Source organism: Molothrus aeneus, unplaced genomic scaffold (assembly GCF_037042795.1).
Source record: "Molothrus aeneus isolate 106 unplaced genomic scaffold, BPBGC_Maene_1.0 scaffold_19a, whole genome shotgun sequence".
Taxonomy (NCBI): Eukaryota; Metazoa; Chordata; class Aves; order Passeriformes; family Icteridae; genus Molothrus; species Molothrus aeneus.
This window is the reverse complement of record NW_027098863.1, coordinates 1,322,658-1,340,056: the sequence shown is the minus strand read 5'-3', so window position 1 is coordinate 1,340,056 and position 17,399 is coordinate 1,322,658. Positions and strand designations below refer to the sequence as shown.

Sequence of the window (17,399 nt, the reverse complement as noted above, 5' to 3'; positions counted from 1 at the left end):
CCCCCGGTGAAGAGCCTGGCTCTGTGTTCTCCATCCCCTCCTCGCTGGCACTGCCAGGCTGGGATGAGGAGCCCCTCAGCCTTCCCTGCTCTGGGCTGGACAAGCTCAGCTCCCTCAGCCTCTGCTCACAGCCCAGGGGCTCCAGCCCCACCTTGGAGGCCCTTCCCAGGCCCTGCTCCAGCTGCCAGACATCTTTCCTGCCCTGGGCAACCCAAGCCAGGCCACAGTGACCTGGATAATCTCTGTCCTTGATGTCCTGGTCACACAGCCCTGGCCCCTTGTCCCCATGTCAGGCTCTGGGGTGGATCCTGTGGAACATCCTTTGGTGGAGGCTGTGGCTCCAGGTGGGCCGGGGGGATCCCGGGGGACAGGGACCCCGCTGGGCATGGACAGCATTGGACTTGTTGGGAGAAACTGTGAGGGGGAGCTGGGGTGGAGTGACCAACCCAGTGACCTGACACAGCCCTGCTGGGATGTCACAGAGCCCCTCTGGGATGTCACAGCCTGCTCTGTGAGGTCACAGCCCCTTCTCTAATGTCGCACAGCTGGCCTCTGATGTCACAGCCAAGTCTGTGATGTCATAGTCTGCTCTGTGATGTCAGATATCTGCCCTGTGATGTCACAGATGGCTCTGTCATGTCACAGAGGCAGTCTGTGATGCTTCTCCATGACCTCACATAACCCACTCTGTGATGTCATAGCCCACTCTGTGACCTCATGTTACCAGATGATCAATTGCCTACACCAGGTCAGCTGACACCTGGAGCTTGTTCTCCAGATCCCCAGGCCTATGGAACCACACAAGGCCCATTGTGTGAGAAGGGGAACTGGAAGTTCAGCAGCCTCCGGGTCCTGCCAGCTCAGCCAGGCCCACTGGAACATTGGGGTCCACGACCGCCAGGGACCACCAGAGAGACCCCCAGGACAGAAGAACACATGGGTAAAGGGAAAGGGGAATATGTTAATGATTTTGGGGAAATGATTATCATATGTGTGTTTAGTCCAGGACAATCAATGAATATGTGTGCAAAATACAGAAAATAAACAGAAACTTTCCTGTACTTAGCATGCACGGCTTTGGGAGGAGCTCTCCCCCGTGCATCCAGCTGCATAAAGAATACTGCTTCTTAATGCTACACTGGTCTTAAGGAGTTTTCTGTTTTACTGAATTTTTGGTAACACTCCCACTGCCAAGGAAAGCTCTGTCTGCTGCTGTTCACAGACAGAGAAGGGCTGGGGGAAGATGTGGGGCTCAGAGGCTGCCTGGGGCACAGTGACCATGAAATAATCAAGTTTTCAATGTTCTGTGAAAGAAGGAGGGGCAGCAACAAAACTTCTACACTGGAATTAGAAAAGGCAGACTTTGGCCTGTTTAGGATGCAGATCTGGGGAGTGCCAAATTGGGTACTGATTTTTTAAGGGAAACAGCCCTTAAAAACAAGGAGGGCTGGGAAGGGTGGACATATTTCAAGAAAGTAATCTTAAGGGGGAAGAAGCAGCCTGTCCCAGTGTGGCAAAAGATGAGCCAGTGAGGAAAAGGACTGGCCTGGCTGCCCATGGAGCTTCTGTGGGAACTCAGGGGAAAATGGACTGACAACTCAGGAAGTGTTTAAGGATGTCATTAGGTTATGCAGAAAGAAAAGTTGATACTTGAAAACTCAATTAGAACTTAACCTATCAGCTTCTGTAAAAAAAAAAAAAAAAGTTTTTTAAATAATTTTTTTAGCAAAAGGAGGGAGAAGGACAACGTCTACTCTTCCTTGGATGCAGTGGGGAATACAGTAACTAAAGATAAGGAAAAGGCTGAACTACTTAACACCTTGTTTGTCTCAATTTTCCATATTAGGACAGGTTGTCCTCAGGACAAGTGTTCTCCTGAGCTGGTAGATCGGCACAGGGAGCAGAACAGCCCCCTGGAATCCAGGAGGAAGCAGCTGCTGACATGCTGAGCCACTCAGATGCTCACAGGTGTGTGGGATCAGATGGGATCCATCCTAGGGGGATGAGGGAGCTGTGGATGAGCTCCCCAAGCTGCTCTCCATCATTTACCATCAGTCCTGGCTCAGCAGGGAGGGCCCAGAGCACTGGAGGTGCCAGGGTGAGCCCATCCCCAGGAAGGGCTGGAAGGAGGAGCTGGGGAGCTCCAGGCCTGTCAGCCTGACCTGGGTGCCCGGCAAGGTTATGGAACAGATCACCTTGAGTGCCATCACAGGGCACGCACAGGATGGCCCAGGGATCAGAGCCAGCCTGCGTGGATTTAGGGGTGGCAGGTCCTGCCTGACCAACCTGGTCTCCTTTTATGCCCAGGTGACCCACCTGTGGATGGGGGAAAGGCTGTGGATGTTGTGTGCCTGGACTCCAGCAGAGCCTTTGACTCTGTCTCTGACAGCATTCCCTGGAAAAGCTGCAGCCCACGGCTTGGGCAGGTTCCCTCCTCGCTGGGAGATTTAAGAGCTGGCTGGAGGCTGGGCCCAGAGAGTGGTGGGGATGGTGCTGCACCCAGCTGCTGTCCAGGCACTGGTGCTGTCCCCAGGGATCTGTGCTGGGCCCAGTCCTGTTTAATATCCTCACTGATGATCTGGGTGTGGGGATCGAGTCCAGCATTCACAAATGGCAGAAGACACAGCCTTAAGCTGCACCAGGGGAGGCTCAGGCTGGACAATAGGAAGGAGTTCTTCACAGAAAGGGTGAGTGGGAACTGGAATGGGCTGGCCGGGGGGAGGTGGCAGAGTCACTGTCCCTCTCCAGTGGCACTCAGTGGCATGGTCTGGGTGACAAGGCAGTATCAGGGCATTGGCTGGACTTGATGATCCCAAAGGTCTTTTCCAGCCTATTTGATTGTGTCATTCCATGATGATTGGGACACTCTGGGGCCATTGTGACACTGCAGGGCCTCGTGGAACTAAGAGGACCATGGTGACACCGTGCAGCCCCACAGAACCAGGGCTCCATTGCTGTGCTCTTGGGCCAAATGGACCCAGGGAGTGCCCCATGACACTCTGGGCCCTCGTGGAACCACAGAGGCCATTGTGACACTGCAGGGCCTCGTGTAACCAAGGGGTTTCACCATTTTGACACTGCTAAACCAAGGGGACCATTGGGAGACTGCAGGGCCCAGTGGAACCAAGGGGCCATTCTGACACTGCGGGGCCTCATGGCACCAAGGGGACATTGTGACACTTCAGGATCCTGTGTAACCAAGGGACCACTGTGACACGATGGGGCCTCAAGGAATCTGGAAGAACGTTGTGACACTGTGTGGCCTTGTGGAAACAAGGAGTCCATTGTGACACTGAGGGGACTTGTGGAACCCCAGAGACCATGGGGACAATGTGGGACCTCCTGTGACCATGGGGCCATTGTGACACCCTGGGGCCCCATGGAACCAAGGAGACCAGTGTGACAGTGCAGGGCCTGGTGTAACCAAGAGGCCATTGTGACACTGAGGGGCCCCATGGAACCAAGGACATCTTCGCAAATGTCACCAAGCTGGGTGTGAGTGTTGATCTGCTGGAGGGTCGGAGGGCTCTGCACAGTGACTTCGACAGGCTGGATCCAGGGGCTGAATCCAACAAGGTGAGTTTTAACAAATCCAAATGCCAGGCCCTGATATTTGGCCCCAGTGCTACAGGCTGGGGACAGAGTGGCTGGAGAGCAGCCAGGCAGAAAGGGACCTGCAGGGCCTGATGGACAGCAGGCTGGACATGAGGCAGCAGTGTGCCCAGGTGGCCAAGAAGGCCAATGGCTCCTGGCCTGGATCAGGAATGGTGTGGCCAGCAGGAGCAGAGCTGCTGGGCCAGCACTGATCTGCCCTCAGCTCTGCACACAGACATTGCTGCTGCAGCTCCAGAGAAGGGAACACAAGGGCATCTCTGGAAAACACTCTGCTGGGAGATCCTTTAGTTCCTTTAAAGCCACAAGGAGTGCAGCCCCTCACCGACACAATCTGTGGCCACAGTAAAGATGGAGAGGAACAAAATGAGAACTGGCAAAACCAATGGCTTTTCTTTGTGGACAATATTAAAAAACTGAAACATGGGGAAAAAAAGAACAAACCCACAACTAAACCCAAAAGCATCATCAAAGGTGATTTATATTACATGGCCTGTCCCTGCTGCAGCCCCGGCACTGCCACCCCCAGGGCTGTGCCCGGCCCCGAGAGCACTCAGGCCCTGCAGCAACACCAGGGCCACCAGGGCAGCGGGGCAGGGCCACGGCAGCAGCACTGGCAACACCTAGTGCTGCTGCTGCTGCTGCTGGGCACAGCTGCTGGGCCAGCACTGATCTGCCCCAGCTCTGCACACAGACATTGCTGCTGCAGCTCCAGAGAAGGCAACACAAGGGCATCTCTGCAGAAAACTCTGCTGGGAGATCCTTTAGCTCATTTAAAGCCACCAAGAGCACAGCCCCTCATTGGCACAGTCTGTGGCCACTGGGAAGGTGGAGAGAAACAAAAGGGGAAATGGCAGAAACAATAACATTTCTCTGTGGACCATATAGTCAGGCTTGACAGCTAGCTTACAAGCAAAGCTGAGTTAATAGATGAAATAACAATTGATGATTTTAGAGTGTATCCATAGCAAGAAAGAAGAAAAGGATTAGCATGGGAATAGATTAGAAAAGATACATGTAAATTTTTGTTAGGTAGACTAGATGCATATGTAGATGTGTATGCATAGCTTATTAACTTTCTGTAAAACTTTTGCCAATTATATTGATACTAATAGCTTTGTTCTAATTAATATAATAAGTTATTGTGATGTAATCAATGACTTAAAATGATGTTTTCTTAAAAGTATATAAACTAGAGAACATGAAATATAAAAACATTTTCTTCTTTGACCCTAATCATGTGTGTGTAGGTCACATCCAATCTAACAGTATCAGACAAGATTAATAAAGTAAAACAAAGAAAAAGAACCTCCAAAATGAAACCAACAAGAAGTATCAAAAACAACTTTTATTACAAGTGATTTGCAGAAATTGGTCAGCACTTTAATGTTTCCGAAACCATCCAGTCATCAGTCTCCACACTGCAGCCTTGAGCTCCTGGTTCCTCAGGCTGTAGATGAGGGGGTTCAGTGCTGGAGGCACCACTAAGTACAGAACAGACAGGGCCAGATCCAGGGATGGGGAGGAGATGGAGGGGGGCTTCAGGTCAGAAAATATGCCAGTGCTGAGGAACAGGGAGACCACAGCCAGGTGAGGGAGGCAGGTGGAAAAGGATTTGTGCCGTCCCTGCTCAGAGGGGATCCTCAGCACAGCCCTGAAGATCTGCACATAGGAGAAAACAATGAACACAAAACAGCCACATGATAAAGAGATGGAAAAGACAAGTAGCCCAAATTCCCTGAGGTTTGAGTGTGAGCAGGAGAGCTTGAGGATCTGTGGGATTTCACAGAAGAACTGGCCCAGGGCATTGCCATGGCACAGGGGCAGGGAAAATGTATTGGCTATGAGCATGAGAGCATTGAGAAAGGCACTGGCCCAGGCAGCTGCTGCCATGTGGGCACAAGCTCTGCTGCCCAGGAGGGTCCCGTAGTGCAGGGGTTTGCAGATGGACACGTAGCGGTCGTAGCACATGATGGTCAGGAGAAAATATTCTGCTGAGATGAAGAACACAAAGAAAAAGAGCTGTGCAGCACATCCAGTGTAGGAGATGTTGCTGGTGTCCCAGAGGGAATTGTGCATGGCTTTGGGGACAGTGGTGCAGATGGAGCCCAGGTCGCTGAGGGCCAGGTTGAGCAGGAAGAAGAACATGGGCGTGTGCAGGTGGTGGCCGCAGGCTACGGTGCTGATGATGAGGCTGTTGCCCAGGAGAGCAGCCAGGGAGATGCCCAGCAAGAGGCAGAAGTGCAGGAGCTGCAGCTGCCGCGTGTCTGCCAATGCCAGCAGGAGGAAGTGCCTGATGCAGCTGCTGTTGGACATTTGATGTGCCTTGGCATGGGGATCTGTAAGAAAAGTAATCATGGAATAGTTGGGTTTGGAGAGGACTTGAAATCTCCCAGAACAGGCTGGGGGCACTTTCCCCCCACTGCCTGCCCAGGGCTCTGCTGCCTGGAGCTGTCCCTGCCAGCAGCTGCTTCCTGTGCCCAGGGCTGGGCCCTGCCAGTGCTGCCAGAGCCCAGCCCAGCCCTGGGGTCTCAGCTCTGCCCTGCAGAGCCCTCCCAGCTCAGGCACTGCCCAGGGGCAGCTCTGGCTCTGCAGGCTCTGAGGGCAACGTCAGAGTGATAGTGGAGCCCTGGAAAATGTTAAAAATAGTCTTTGAAAATATTGGGCTTTGTGTTTTCTCAGATCACTGCACCTGCGTAAGCAGTATGATAAAAGATATAATTGTTAGATGTGATGATTGTTTAGTAATTAAATATAATTATTATATAACCAAAGGAAGAATTATGGGAAACTATGTTGGAAATTTAAAGGGAGCTATGTTTAGCTGAAATCTGTGTATACAATAGATGAATCTAAGTTTAATAATTAACATGGAAGTTAAGTAATGATAGTGTATAAAACACCTTCACCTCGAATGTATGGTCAGAATCAGATTTGGGTGGAAACTACCCCGATTCCCAGAGCTCTTGAATAAAAAGCACCACATATAATCGCTTATGTGATTATGTGTTTTTGAACGCTAACAAGAGCAACCCTGAGGAGTCTGGAAAAGCAGCACTGATGCTGCCTCTAAGGGGCTCTGTGCTGATTTCTGTAACTGCCTGGTTTATAAACATCTGAGAGGATTGTTTTTTTTAAACCGGAACTGAGAGATAAATATCTATGTGCAATTTCCTATCAAGACAACCCTGAAAAATAGATTTAAAAACCATGATTTCCCCTTTCATCCAGTCCCTGCATCACTGTGGTCCCTGTATAACTTACTTGGAAATGTTCTGCAGGTAAATGCCATGCTGGGAGCAGTCCTGAACAACGCAGAATCCTCCCCACACAAGGAGAACACTCCCAAGCCTCACCAGCTGTCTCCTGCCACCCAGATCTTGTCCCCCAGCGCTGGGAGCAGCTGCCAGGGCTGGCTGAGAGCTGTCCCTCGCAGGCAGCAGAGTCCCTGCCCCAGCACAGCGCCCTGGGCTGCAGGACCCTGCTCTGCAGGACAGCCCTGGGCACCCCTGGCTGCTCTGCACAAGAGACAATCAGAGAATGTACTCACAGGCTCTGCAGGCATTGGCATGTTCCAGCTGCAGGAGATGGCTCCAGGAGCTGCAGCTGCATTGTCCTGCAGCCAGAGGTTCCTGTGCCAAGGGCTGGCAGTGATTGTGCCCCAGGCACTACTCAGCCCCTTCCCAGCCCTGACTGATTGAAGCTCTCTGTGCCTCTGTGCTGTGCCCGGCCTGGCTGCAGGCAGTGCCCCAGCCCTGCTGGGCTGGCACAAGAGCTGCTCAGCAAGAGAAATGTGCTTTTGAAGCTCTTCTTGGTGACCAGGAGCTGCCTCTGGGCCAGGAGCCCAGCCCAGCTCAGCAGCACAGACACAGCACAAGGACTTTAATCAGCCTCTGGGGCTTTGTGCTCAGGCCCTGGACATCATTCCCTGAGAGGGAGCTGAAGAAACCTCTCCAGAACTCCAAGGCAGAATCCAACTCCAAACTTTCTTGGACTTTTAATGGGTCCCAGAGAGGGACACGACTGAGCAAGTGTCCCCAGGCCCCAGGCAGAGCAGAGAACTGCAGGCAGTGATGACAGGTGGGGACAAAGAGAAGCCAAGTCTTAGTGCCCTGGGGCACAGCAGGGTCTGTGCCACCAAGGGCTGGGAGGAGACACCTTGTCCTGAGGCCCTGGGGCCTCCTGGCCCTGGCCCAGCCCCAGCCAGGCTGGGCACTGTCAGCCCCTTGTCCTGCCCTCAGCATCCCCCCCTAGCCCACATCCCAGTGGCCTCAAGGATCTGCTGCAAGGAGTCCCTGGGGAGCCTTGCTCAGCAATGGCCCCGGGGGCTCCTTCATGCTCCCTGCAGGGACTGCAGCTTTTTCAAAGGACTTTGGCTTTGGCTTTTGCCTTGGAGTCTCTGAGAGGTTTGTGCAGTCATGGCCTCCAATTATCTGCTGTAATTAGTCCCTGGAGAGGCTTTGTCAGTAACAACACTCAGTGGGGCTCATTAATACTTCAAGGTACTTCAGTTATTTGAAGGTACTTGGTGTTTCCCTTTTGATACAGACTGTGTGAGAGGTTTGTGCAACCATGGCCCCAATTATCTGCTTTAACGAGTCCCTGGAGAGCTTTGTACTGACACTCAGTGGGGCTCATTAATGCCTTGAGATACTCAAGGTTTTTAAGGTGCTTTATGGATTTAAGAATACTTTTAGGTACTTTTAAGGATTTTCCTTCCCACACTGAGTCTCTGAGAGGTTTTCGTGCCATCCTGGCCTCCAATTCTCTCCTCCATGGAGTCCATGAGGAGCCTGTGTTGGGTATCTTCCCCCTTTCTGTTTTACAACAAAGATGGAACTGAAAGAGTTTTCTAAGACTTTCTAAAAGCATTCAAACAAATATGAGACAATTAGCAATGCAACAACAACCACTAAGACAATTAATAGTCTCGTTTTAGTAGACATCATCCAAACCTTTTGTTCCTTGGATTGGAAGAGTTTATTGAACCAGTCTTTGTTTTCCACTTGAAGCTTCTTGAACCCTTCCTTCAGTGCCTGAATGCTCTTGTGGATTGACTCGCTGTGGCTGGAGAGGTTCATGCAGCACATGCTCTCAGAGTCTACACAGCCATGCCAATGTGCCCAGAGTAAAAACTCTATCGCTGTTCTGCAAGGTGGCGTGTCTGATGGTCTCTATGTCTGAGAGCAGGCCACTCAATGTGAGGGAGGCAGCATTGGTTTGCTTACTTAACAGGCACCCAGGATGGTCTAATTGTCCTAAAGCTTTAGCTGCAGCCACCCAAGGTAGTCCACATTGGGGGTGCTACCATCTGACACCTGGATTAAAGCTTTCAAAGCCATCTCTTTGATATCATCCCATACTTCTCTGGGGATACCTGCTGCTTGATCATCTGGTAGGCTGTGTTGTCCTTCCCCAGCTAGATGGTTGATTGTCAATTCCACCCTTGCCTCATTATTAGCATAGTCTGCTATGAATTGATTTAGTAAACACTTCCATCCCCCTTCCCACAGGGTGTATTCTGTAGGTGACAACAACATGGTCATAATATATTTTAAATCATAGGGGGTTAAGATGTGCTGTAAGCATGGCCCTCATTAGGCCATTAAAACAAGGTAAGTCCTTCCTATGGTCTTTAGCTGCCCTACACAGATCCTTGATTTCCCCATAAAGCAATGGCTGACACCTGGGATTCTGCCCCCTTCTTTCATAACATCCCAGGGCAATGAGGAATTTCGAGGTTATTTGCCAGTCTCCTTCCTTAACTGGAGGCATTGCCCAGGGTGGAGAGGATGATTGACAGTGGGGGCATGACCCGCAGTTGTGGGGGTGGAGTCTGGAGGTTCGTTCAGGGCGGAAGAGAAGGCTGTGGTAGCAGGAAGTGGAGGAGCCAAGATGGAGGGAGGGTGGTCGGGCTCCTGTGCCACATTCGGGCTCCTTCCATCTTGAGTCTCCAGAGCATGATGCTCCAAGACAGCGTGGCCATTGCCATCTTGGACCATCGTGGAAGGTCTGAGAAAGGCAGGTTTGAGGGGAGGTCCCGTGTTAGCAGTGACCAATGTATTGAGTTTTCAGCACACTGCTTGCTGGTGAAGGGTCTCAAGGATGGTGTGGAAGATGGGGAGCATGCAGGGTGCAATGGGGTCCATTTTAATCAAAAGGTTGTACAATTTAACTCCCACTGAGTCCCAAACTTCAGTGGTATGGATTTCATCAGCAGAGGCATCTGGAAAATTTTTAATGATCCACCTCATGATTGATTTTAATTCGTTCTTTGAAAATATTTTGTCTTGATCAGTGAGAATTAACTTAAAGCATCCATATGCACTCCTTTCTACTTTGGACATCTGGCTGCCCATTTTTCTCTTTCTCTGTCTTAGGGGGAACAGCCACCAGAACACATCAAATCGATAATGGGACTTGGGTTCATATTGTAAAAACACAGTGGCAAAATGGGCAATAAATGTCTTGCATTTCCCCAAACCCACCTGCAATCCTATGCAGGTGAAACCATTGTTGTCCCTGATGATCCTGTGCAAGGTCCTTTGAAGCAACGATGAATCCACTTGGCCTGGCACTATAGTAGAAGAAATGTATTGTACTTGAGTATCTGTATGGAGGCTTTGCCCTGGGAGGTCCCGGCTGTCCTTGATGGGCTGCAGCTTCGATGTCCTTCATTGGGCTGCAGCTGTGACCAGTGAGGATAACTGGGATAAAAGGGGGCAGGTTAGCCAGTCAAGGAGAGCCTTGGAGGAGCCCTAATCTAGGAGAGAACAACATGCAGAAGAAGGAGTCTGTGCTGTGAAGATCTGCAGCCATAAGAACACGCCAAGGAAGTATGGACTTTAGAAATCTGATAACAACAGAATGGGACTCCAGAAATAGAACAACAACACGGCACAATCCAAAATCCTGGGGAGCGCTGGCCTATCCATCAGCTAACCCCAGCTGACGTGACTGACACAGGGAGTCCTGAGCGTCATGGTCCCTGTTTGGGCGCCAAAGGTCACAGTGAAGGTGGCTGTGACAAACCTCTCTGGTTCCCTGACTTCAGGGTGAGGGTGGCGAAAATGAAAAGGAGCAGGATCAATGAGGTTGTTTAAAAGGAACTTAATTAACAGGGTGAAAAACAATAAACATGGAGAAGCTGAGCAAGTATGAGGGGCAGGATCCAAAGACCCAAAACAAAGGGGAGCAACAACATAGACACTTGGGGGTAGAACACCCTAGAACAATAACCATATAGGAGAAAGAAGTAACCAATAGGGGAATAGAACCTAGACAAGTTAGCATAACAACACTAAAGGATTTTTGGAGAACTTTCAAGTTCACCTTAATTTAAACAAATGACTCCCAGGGCTTGAAACTCATGCCCAATTCTTTTGGGGTAAAATCTGTCAGACTCTGAGTTGCAGCTGGGCTAACTCCCACACTGCTGCTTTGCACTGGCTCCTTGGGACCATGTGGCCCAACAGAGCCACAATGATGTCCTTGGTTCCACGGGGCTCCACAATGTCACAATGGTGCCTTGGATCCATGGTGCTCTGCAGTGTCACAATGGCCCCTTCATTTCACAAGGCTCCCAAGTGTCACATTGGTCTCCATAGGAAGGAAACCATGGAGCCCCCATGTTTCAGGAGCTGATGAACAGCAACCACCAGAGGCCAAGGCAAGCCTGACCTGTCTGTCCTGGCAGGTTTGCTTGGAGCAACCCTTGGATATTTGAAATTATGAATGTGGAGTCCTAATTTCAGACATTTGGGCCTGCAGAAGGATGATTATTTCCATACAAAGAAAAGCACAGAGCCCTTTCCAGTGTTTAGAAAACAGGTGAGTTCTGGCACTCAGGAGTTAAAGACCAGCCAGACCTGTCTGTCCTGGCAGCTTTTGACTGGCAGCAATCCTTGGATACACAGAAATTTGGAGGTGGAATCCTAATTTTGGCCATGGATGCCTGGAAAAGATGGACAGTTCTTTTCCATACAAAGGAAAGCTCAGAGCCCCAGTGTTTCAGGGGCAGATGGGAGTGGCCTTCCACATTCCAAGGTCAGCCAGACCTGTCAGGTGACCCCTGGGAGGCCAAGGCAGCCACACCTATTTCATGTTCCCTTGGTTCCACAGGGCCCTGCAGTGTCACAATGGCTCCTTGCTCCCATGAGGCCTTGCAGTGCCACAGTGGTTCTCTGGCTTCCATGATGCCCTCAGGTGTCATAATAGCCCCTTGGTTACACAAGTCCTTAAGGATCTTCATGGTCTCCATGGTTCCACAAGGCCCCACAGTGTCATAATGGCCTTTGGGTTCCATGAAGCCTGGCTGTGTCCAATGGCCCCTTGGTTCCATTGGGGCCCAGTAGTGCAACAATGATTCCCTTGGTTCCACAAGTTCCCATAGTGTCACAATGGCCCCTTCCTTCCATGAGGCCCCACAGTGTCACAATGGTCTCCATGATTCCATGGGGCCTTGCAATGCCACAATGCTCTCCATGGATCCACGGTGCCCTGCAGGATCACAATGGCCCTTTGGCTCCACGAGGCCCTGAAATGCAGCAATGGCCTCTTGGTTCCACAAAGCCCTGCTGCTTCACACTGGACCCTTGGGCACATGCGGCCCAGCAGAGCCACAAAGATGTCCTTGGTTCCACGAGGCCCCACAGTGTCACAGTGGCCCCTTGGATCCAGGGTACCCTGCAGGGTCACAATGCTCCCCTTGGTTCCACAAGTTCCTACAGTGTCACAGGTTCCACAAGGGCCTGCAGTGTCACCATGGCCCATTGGTTCCACAACGCCCCCCAGTGTCACAATGGTCTCCATAGGAAGGAAACAAGCGAGCCCCAGTGGTGCAGGGGCAGATGAGAGGCACTCACCAGAGGCCAAGGCTGGCCAGATTTGACTGTATGGGCAGATTTTGTCTGGGAGTAACCCTTGGATATAGGGAATTTTAGATGCAGAATCCCAGTTTTGGCCTAGACAAGAAAGACAGTTCTTTCCCACAGGAATAAAAGCACAGAGCCCCAGTGCTTCACGGTCAGATGGGAAGTGGCCCTTGACATGCCAAATTCAGTGGGACCTGTCAGACAGCCCCCAGGAGGCCAAACCAGGCAAGCCTGTTCCATGTTCCATTGACTTCATGGGTCCTAACACTGTCACAATGGTCTCCTTGATTCCATGAGGTCTGGCAATGTCACAATGGCTTCTTGGTTTCATGAGCCCCAACAGAGTCACAAGGGTCCATTGGCCCCACGCAGCCCCGCTGTGGAACAATGGCTCCTTGTTTCTATTTTAAATCAATCACAATCAAACCACAGTTTGATTGTTGATCCTTGCTTCCATAGGGCCCATGATGTGGACAATGATTCCTTGATTCCATGATTCCTGGATTCCACAGTCTCACCATCGTTTCCTTGGATCTCCATTGTCACAACTGACCCATGGCTCTATGAGGTTCCGTAGTGTCACCATGGTCGCTGTCAGAGGCTGGATGAGATCCATGTCCCGAGACACCTTGGGATGCTCGGAATGCCCGTGTGGGGCCAGGGCCGGGTCAGGCCTTGGTTTGTGGTGGGACAGAGCCCCGCCCCCAGCCCTGGCCTGGCAGAGCTGTCAATCACACAGCAGGGGGTGATGTTAACCCAGCTCTGATTGGCTGAGCTGTCAAACAATCACACACTAACAGCTGGTGCCTACCCTGATTGGACAAGCAACTGGCAGTCCCACCCCAGGGGCGGGGCCCATGAAGGCCCAGGGGGTTAAAAGCCGGAGCACGAGGCCAGCCCAGGGTCTGGATCCTGCCTTCTCCTGGGGTTCCTCTGTTGGTGATGCTGGAACCCAATCTGTTGGTACCCATGTGCGTGATTTTCTATGGATCTTCGGTCTTTCTGTTGTTCTCTATTTCTTCTCTTTCTAATCCTACTTACCTGGAACATTTTTGGGTAACATCACATGTTTTGGGTTAAAGGATTTTAGGTTAAATGTGTGGGAATCCAGGGCACAGGGAATATTTCTCTGTCTGCTCTGAGGGGTCCTGACCCCCAGAGAAACACTGCCTTTAACCTTTGCCCATGGAGAGGATTTCCAGAGCTTTGAGACCGATTAGAATTCACCAAAATGTGAAATAGATGAGAGGCTAGTATAGCATGTCACTTGGGTGAGAAATTTAGTTTTTGGGATTTTTAGTATGGTGTAGATAGGAAGCAAGATGGAGGAATTTGGGTGTAGTCCCTGTCTTCTTCTTCTTCATCTACTCCATATTCTGTAGTCGGTGGCACAAAATCATTGGTCAAGCAAAGTGCAGAGGTCATGTGGACAGTCAATGTATGAGTTATTGGTGGATAAGTAGAAATAATGTATGTTTTAAGACTTAATTGGATAAGACAACTTCAAAAGACCTTGAAACTGTACATTTTGGGGCCATTTTGCAATGCTTTACCAGCGTGCTGAGCCTGGAGTGGACAGCAATGCAAAACTTTAGATAAGCAAACAATAAACAAGAAGCTGAAGACCAAAACTGTCCTGACCATCTCATTTTACCTGGGACAGAAATGCTACAGGAGGGTTTACCGCCCGCCCCCCAGAAAGGCCCAATATAAAACAAACATCAATAACTGGTGCCCCAACAATGTTTGAAATAAGTTGGCTTTTTTCCATAAGGTGGTTTACTGAAGGGTGTTGTCTTAATTGGCCAATCATGTGAAATGTGTTGATTAAATGACCAACGAGGTCCACCTTTAGCAAACCAGGATATAAAAGAAGAGGACTAAAAAACAGGTGACTTTTAGCCCTTAGCCTTCTGATCTGAATCCGTGTCATCTGTGATTCAATAGTGACATTTGGGGATCTGTGGGGGTATTGGGGATCATTTCTGCACCTCGTGACCCAACAGGAGCTTCTGTAATAAACTTAGCCTGAAGCTCCCACTGTGCCCATGACAGGAACCCCTGTGAGTGTCTGGGCCATCCCGGCTCTTTGGCAGCCTGGGTACTCCTGGGATGTCACCGTGGAGCCCCCGTGAGTGCCTGTGACAGATGGGTGCCTTTGCAGCCCAAGGTGCCCTGGGATGTCACCATGGAATGGCTGTGACTGCCTCTGACCCCAGGGCTCTTTACCATCCCCAGAAAAGCCTGGGAGGTCTCCATGTAGCCCCTGTCTGTGCCTGTGACATTCCAGCTGTGGAACAGCCTGGAGACTCTTGGAAAGTCCCCATGGAACCCCTCTGAGGGTCTGTGACAAATCTGATCCTTAGCAGGCAACCATCACCAGCCCCCTGTTGGTATGGTCAGTTTCCATGGCAACCATCATCAGCCCCTGATGCTATGGTCAGTTTCCATGGCAACCATCACCAGCCCTTGTTGCTATGGTCTGTCCCTTGGCAGCTCAATGGAGACTCCATGCCAGGGGTGGTTGCCACGGACACCAGCTCAGGCCTGCAGCCAGAGCCCATTGCCATGGCAACCATTGGCAGCCCCATCCCCAGGCTGATGGGATCCCAGAAGCACAGAATTGGCTGAGCTGGGAGGGACCCATCAGGATCCTCCAGTCCAAATGCGGCCCTGCACAGGACACCCCAACAATGCCAGCTTGGGCCTGGCAGCGCTGGCCAAACGCTGCTGCAGCTCAGAGAGCCCTGGAGCTGGGACCCTTCCCTGGGGAGCCTGGCCAGGGCCCCAGCAGCCTCTGGGCAAAAACCTTTTCCTGACATCCAACCTGAGCCTGCCCTGACTCGGCTGCCGCCGCTCCCTCCACTCCTGTCCCTGGGCACCAGAGGGAAGAGGTTCCCACAGCCCCAGCCTGGGACCCGCTCCCAAGGCTGCTGCCATGGCCACCAGGGCTGGCACCAGCTGGGATGCTTGGTTTCCACGGGCCGGGCTTCAGGAATGGGATTCCCTAATTTCCTGCTCTCGCTAAAACCGCACTGCCCTTGCTGCCCTCCCGCCTCCCATGGAAAGCACAAAAGGCAAAGATCCTGGGCTGGGATAAGAACAATTTATTTGGAACAGCAACGAGATAAGAAACAAACAGGAATAAAAACAATATTGTCAACAGAAAGGATAAGAAAAACTATTTACAGGGAAAACTACAACATCAACAACCGTCTGCCTGGCCACGTATTTCATCCTGTCTGGACAGGACACCCTTCTCCTCAGGGAGAGAGAGTCCCTTTCCTGCCCCTTGCAATGTTCTGAGGTGGGAGTTAATGTAATGACAGGGCCATGGCCAGACCCTCACGTTCCTCCATCCCACATCAGGTCATTGGCAGGGGCAGGAAAAGGTGCAGGTGTCTGTTGCAGACATCTTTCATGAAAAATCCTTTCTTAGGATTTTTCCTTGTGAGAAGCTGCAGTTTCAGCAACCAAAAGTAAACAATGGTTATCTGCTGCTGTGGAATGCAACAGGTAGACCTGTGATTGGTCTCCTGTGGACGTTGGGATTTACTGACCACTCAAGGCAGAGCTGGCTCTTGCTCTGTCTGAGACACAGATCTTTGTTATTCATTCTTTTCTATTCTTAGCTTAGCTAGCTTCTGAAGAAACCTTTTTCTTTCTATTTCTTTTTAGTATAGTCTTAATGTAACATATATCATAAAATAATAAATCAAGCCTTCTGATCATGGAGTCAACATTCTTGTCTCTTCTTCATCCTGAAAACCCTTGTGACCACAGTCACAGGTGTCTTCCTAGCATGGATCACAGGGAACATGGATCACCAGGGCTCTTCCCAATGTGGGTTCTCCCATGGGGGATGAAGCTGGAGTGGTGCATGAAGCTGTTCCTGCAATCGAGGCATTTGCAGGGCTTCCCTTACTGGTGCCTCTGTCGGTGTCTTTTCATATGGGAACTTCTGGTGAAGCTCTTCCCACACTGGGGACACTTGTAAGGTCTCTCCCCAGTGTGGATGCGCCGGTGGGTGACGAGATTGCAGTTGTGCTTGAAGCCCTTCCCAGAGTCAGGGCAAAGGAAGGGCCTCTCCTGGGTGTGAATCCACTGATGTTGGAGGAGATGGAAGCTGGTGTGAAACCTCTTCTGACAATTGGGACATTCGTAGGGCCGCTCCCCAGTGTGGATGCGCTGGTGCCTGATGAGGTGGGAATTCTGCTTGAAGCCCTTCCCACAGTCAGGGCAGAGGAAGGGCCTCTCCTCTGAGTGAATTTGCTGGCGCTGGAGGAGAGTGGAGCTGGTGTGAAACCTCTTCTGACACTCGGGACACTCGTAGGGCCATTCCCCAGTGTGGATCATCTGGTGGCTGATCAGGGTGCTGCTCTGCCTGAAGCTCTTCCCACGCTCCAAGCACTTGTGGGGCTTCTCCCCATTGTGAAGCTGCCCATGGGCCACCAGCTCTGAGCTCTGGCTGAAGCTCTGCCCACCTTCCTGGCTCAGGGTGGGTCTTTCCTCCTCAGAGCCCCCTGGGCTGGGTTTGGAGCCCCTCCTCCTGTGGGATCTCTGGGGCTTTTCCTCCACGTTGGAATTCTGCAGTGTGGAGCCACTCAAAATGGCCTCTTCCACGAGGTTCTGCTGTGGGGATTCGTCCTCCCTGGTCTCCATCCTCAGCTTCTTCCCTGGGGGAGGAAGGACAAGGAGAGGATGGGATTTGCCTCCATGCCACAGGGAAGGGGAAGGAGATCCCCCCAGTGCATCCCCGGCAGGACGGGGTTGGCAGCAGGGTTGTCCTGCAGCCGGGGGCTGTGCTGGGCTGGGAGATGGAGCAGGAGAGAGGGGGAAAGGGGCACTGACTTCCTCCTCACCTGCCTGGGGCTCCTGGGGCATCTTCCTCTTCCTCACAGCCTCCTCCTCCAT

General features: G+C 51.4%; 2 protein-coding genes across 2 annotated transcripts in view; both read right to left on the bottom strand.

Annotated features, from left to right (window-relative positions):
• Positions 1-17,399, bottom strand: part of LOC136569711 (zinc finger protein 271-like) — a 294,542-nt gene extending 277,143 nt beyond the window's left edge. The window contains exons 1-2 of the mRNA XM_066570072.1: positions 17,348-17,399; positions 16,466-17,161 (exon numbers count right to left, since the gene is read on the bottom strand). Of these exons, the coding sequence (XP_066426169.1) occupies positions 16,466-17,161; positions 17,348-17,399 (748 nt within the window). The remainder of the gene's footprint in view (positions 1-16,465; positions 17,162-17,347) is intronic.
• LOC136569687 (olfactory receptor 14J1-like) lies at positions 4,996-5,928 on the bottom strand. Its single transcript, XM_066570052.1, has one exon. The coding sequence runs from the start codon at positions 5,926-5,928 to the stop codon at positions 4,996-4,998; it is 933 nt and encodes a 310-aa protein (XP_066426149.1).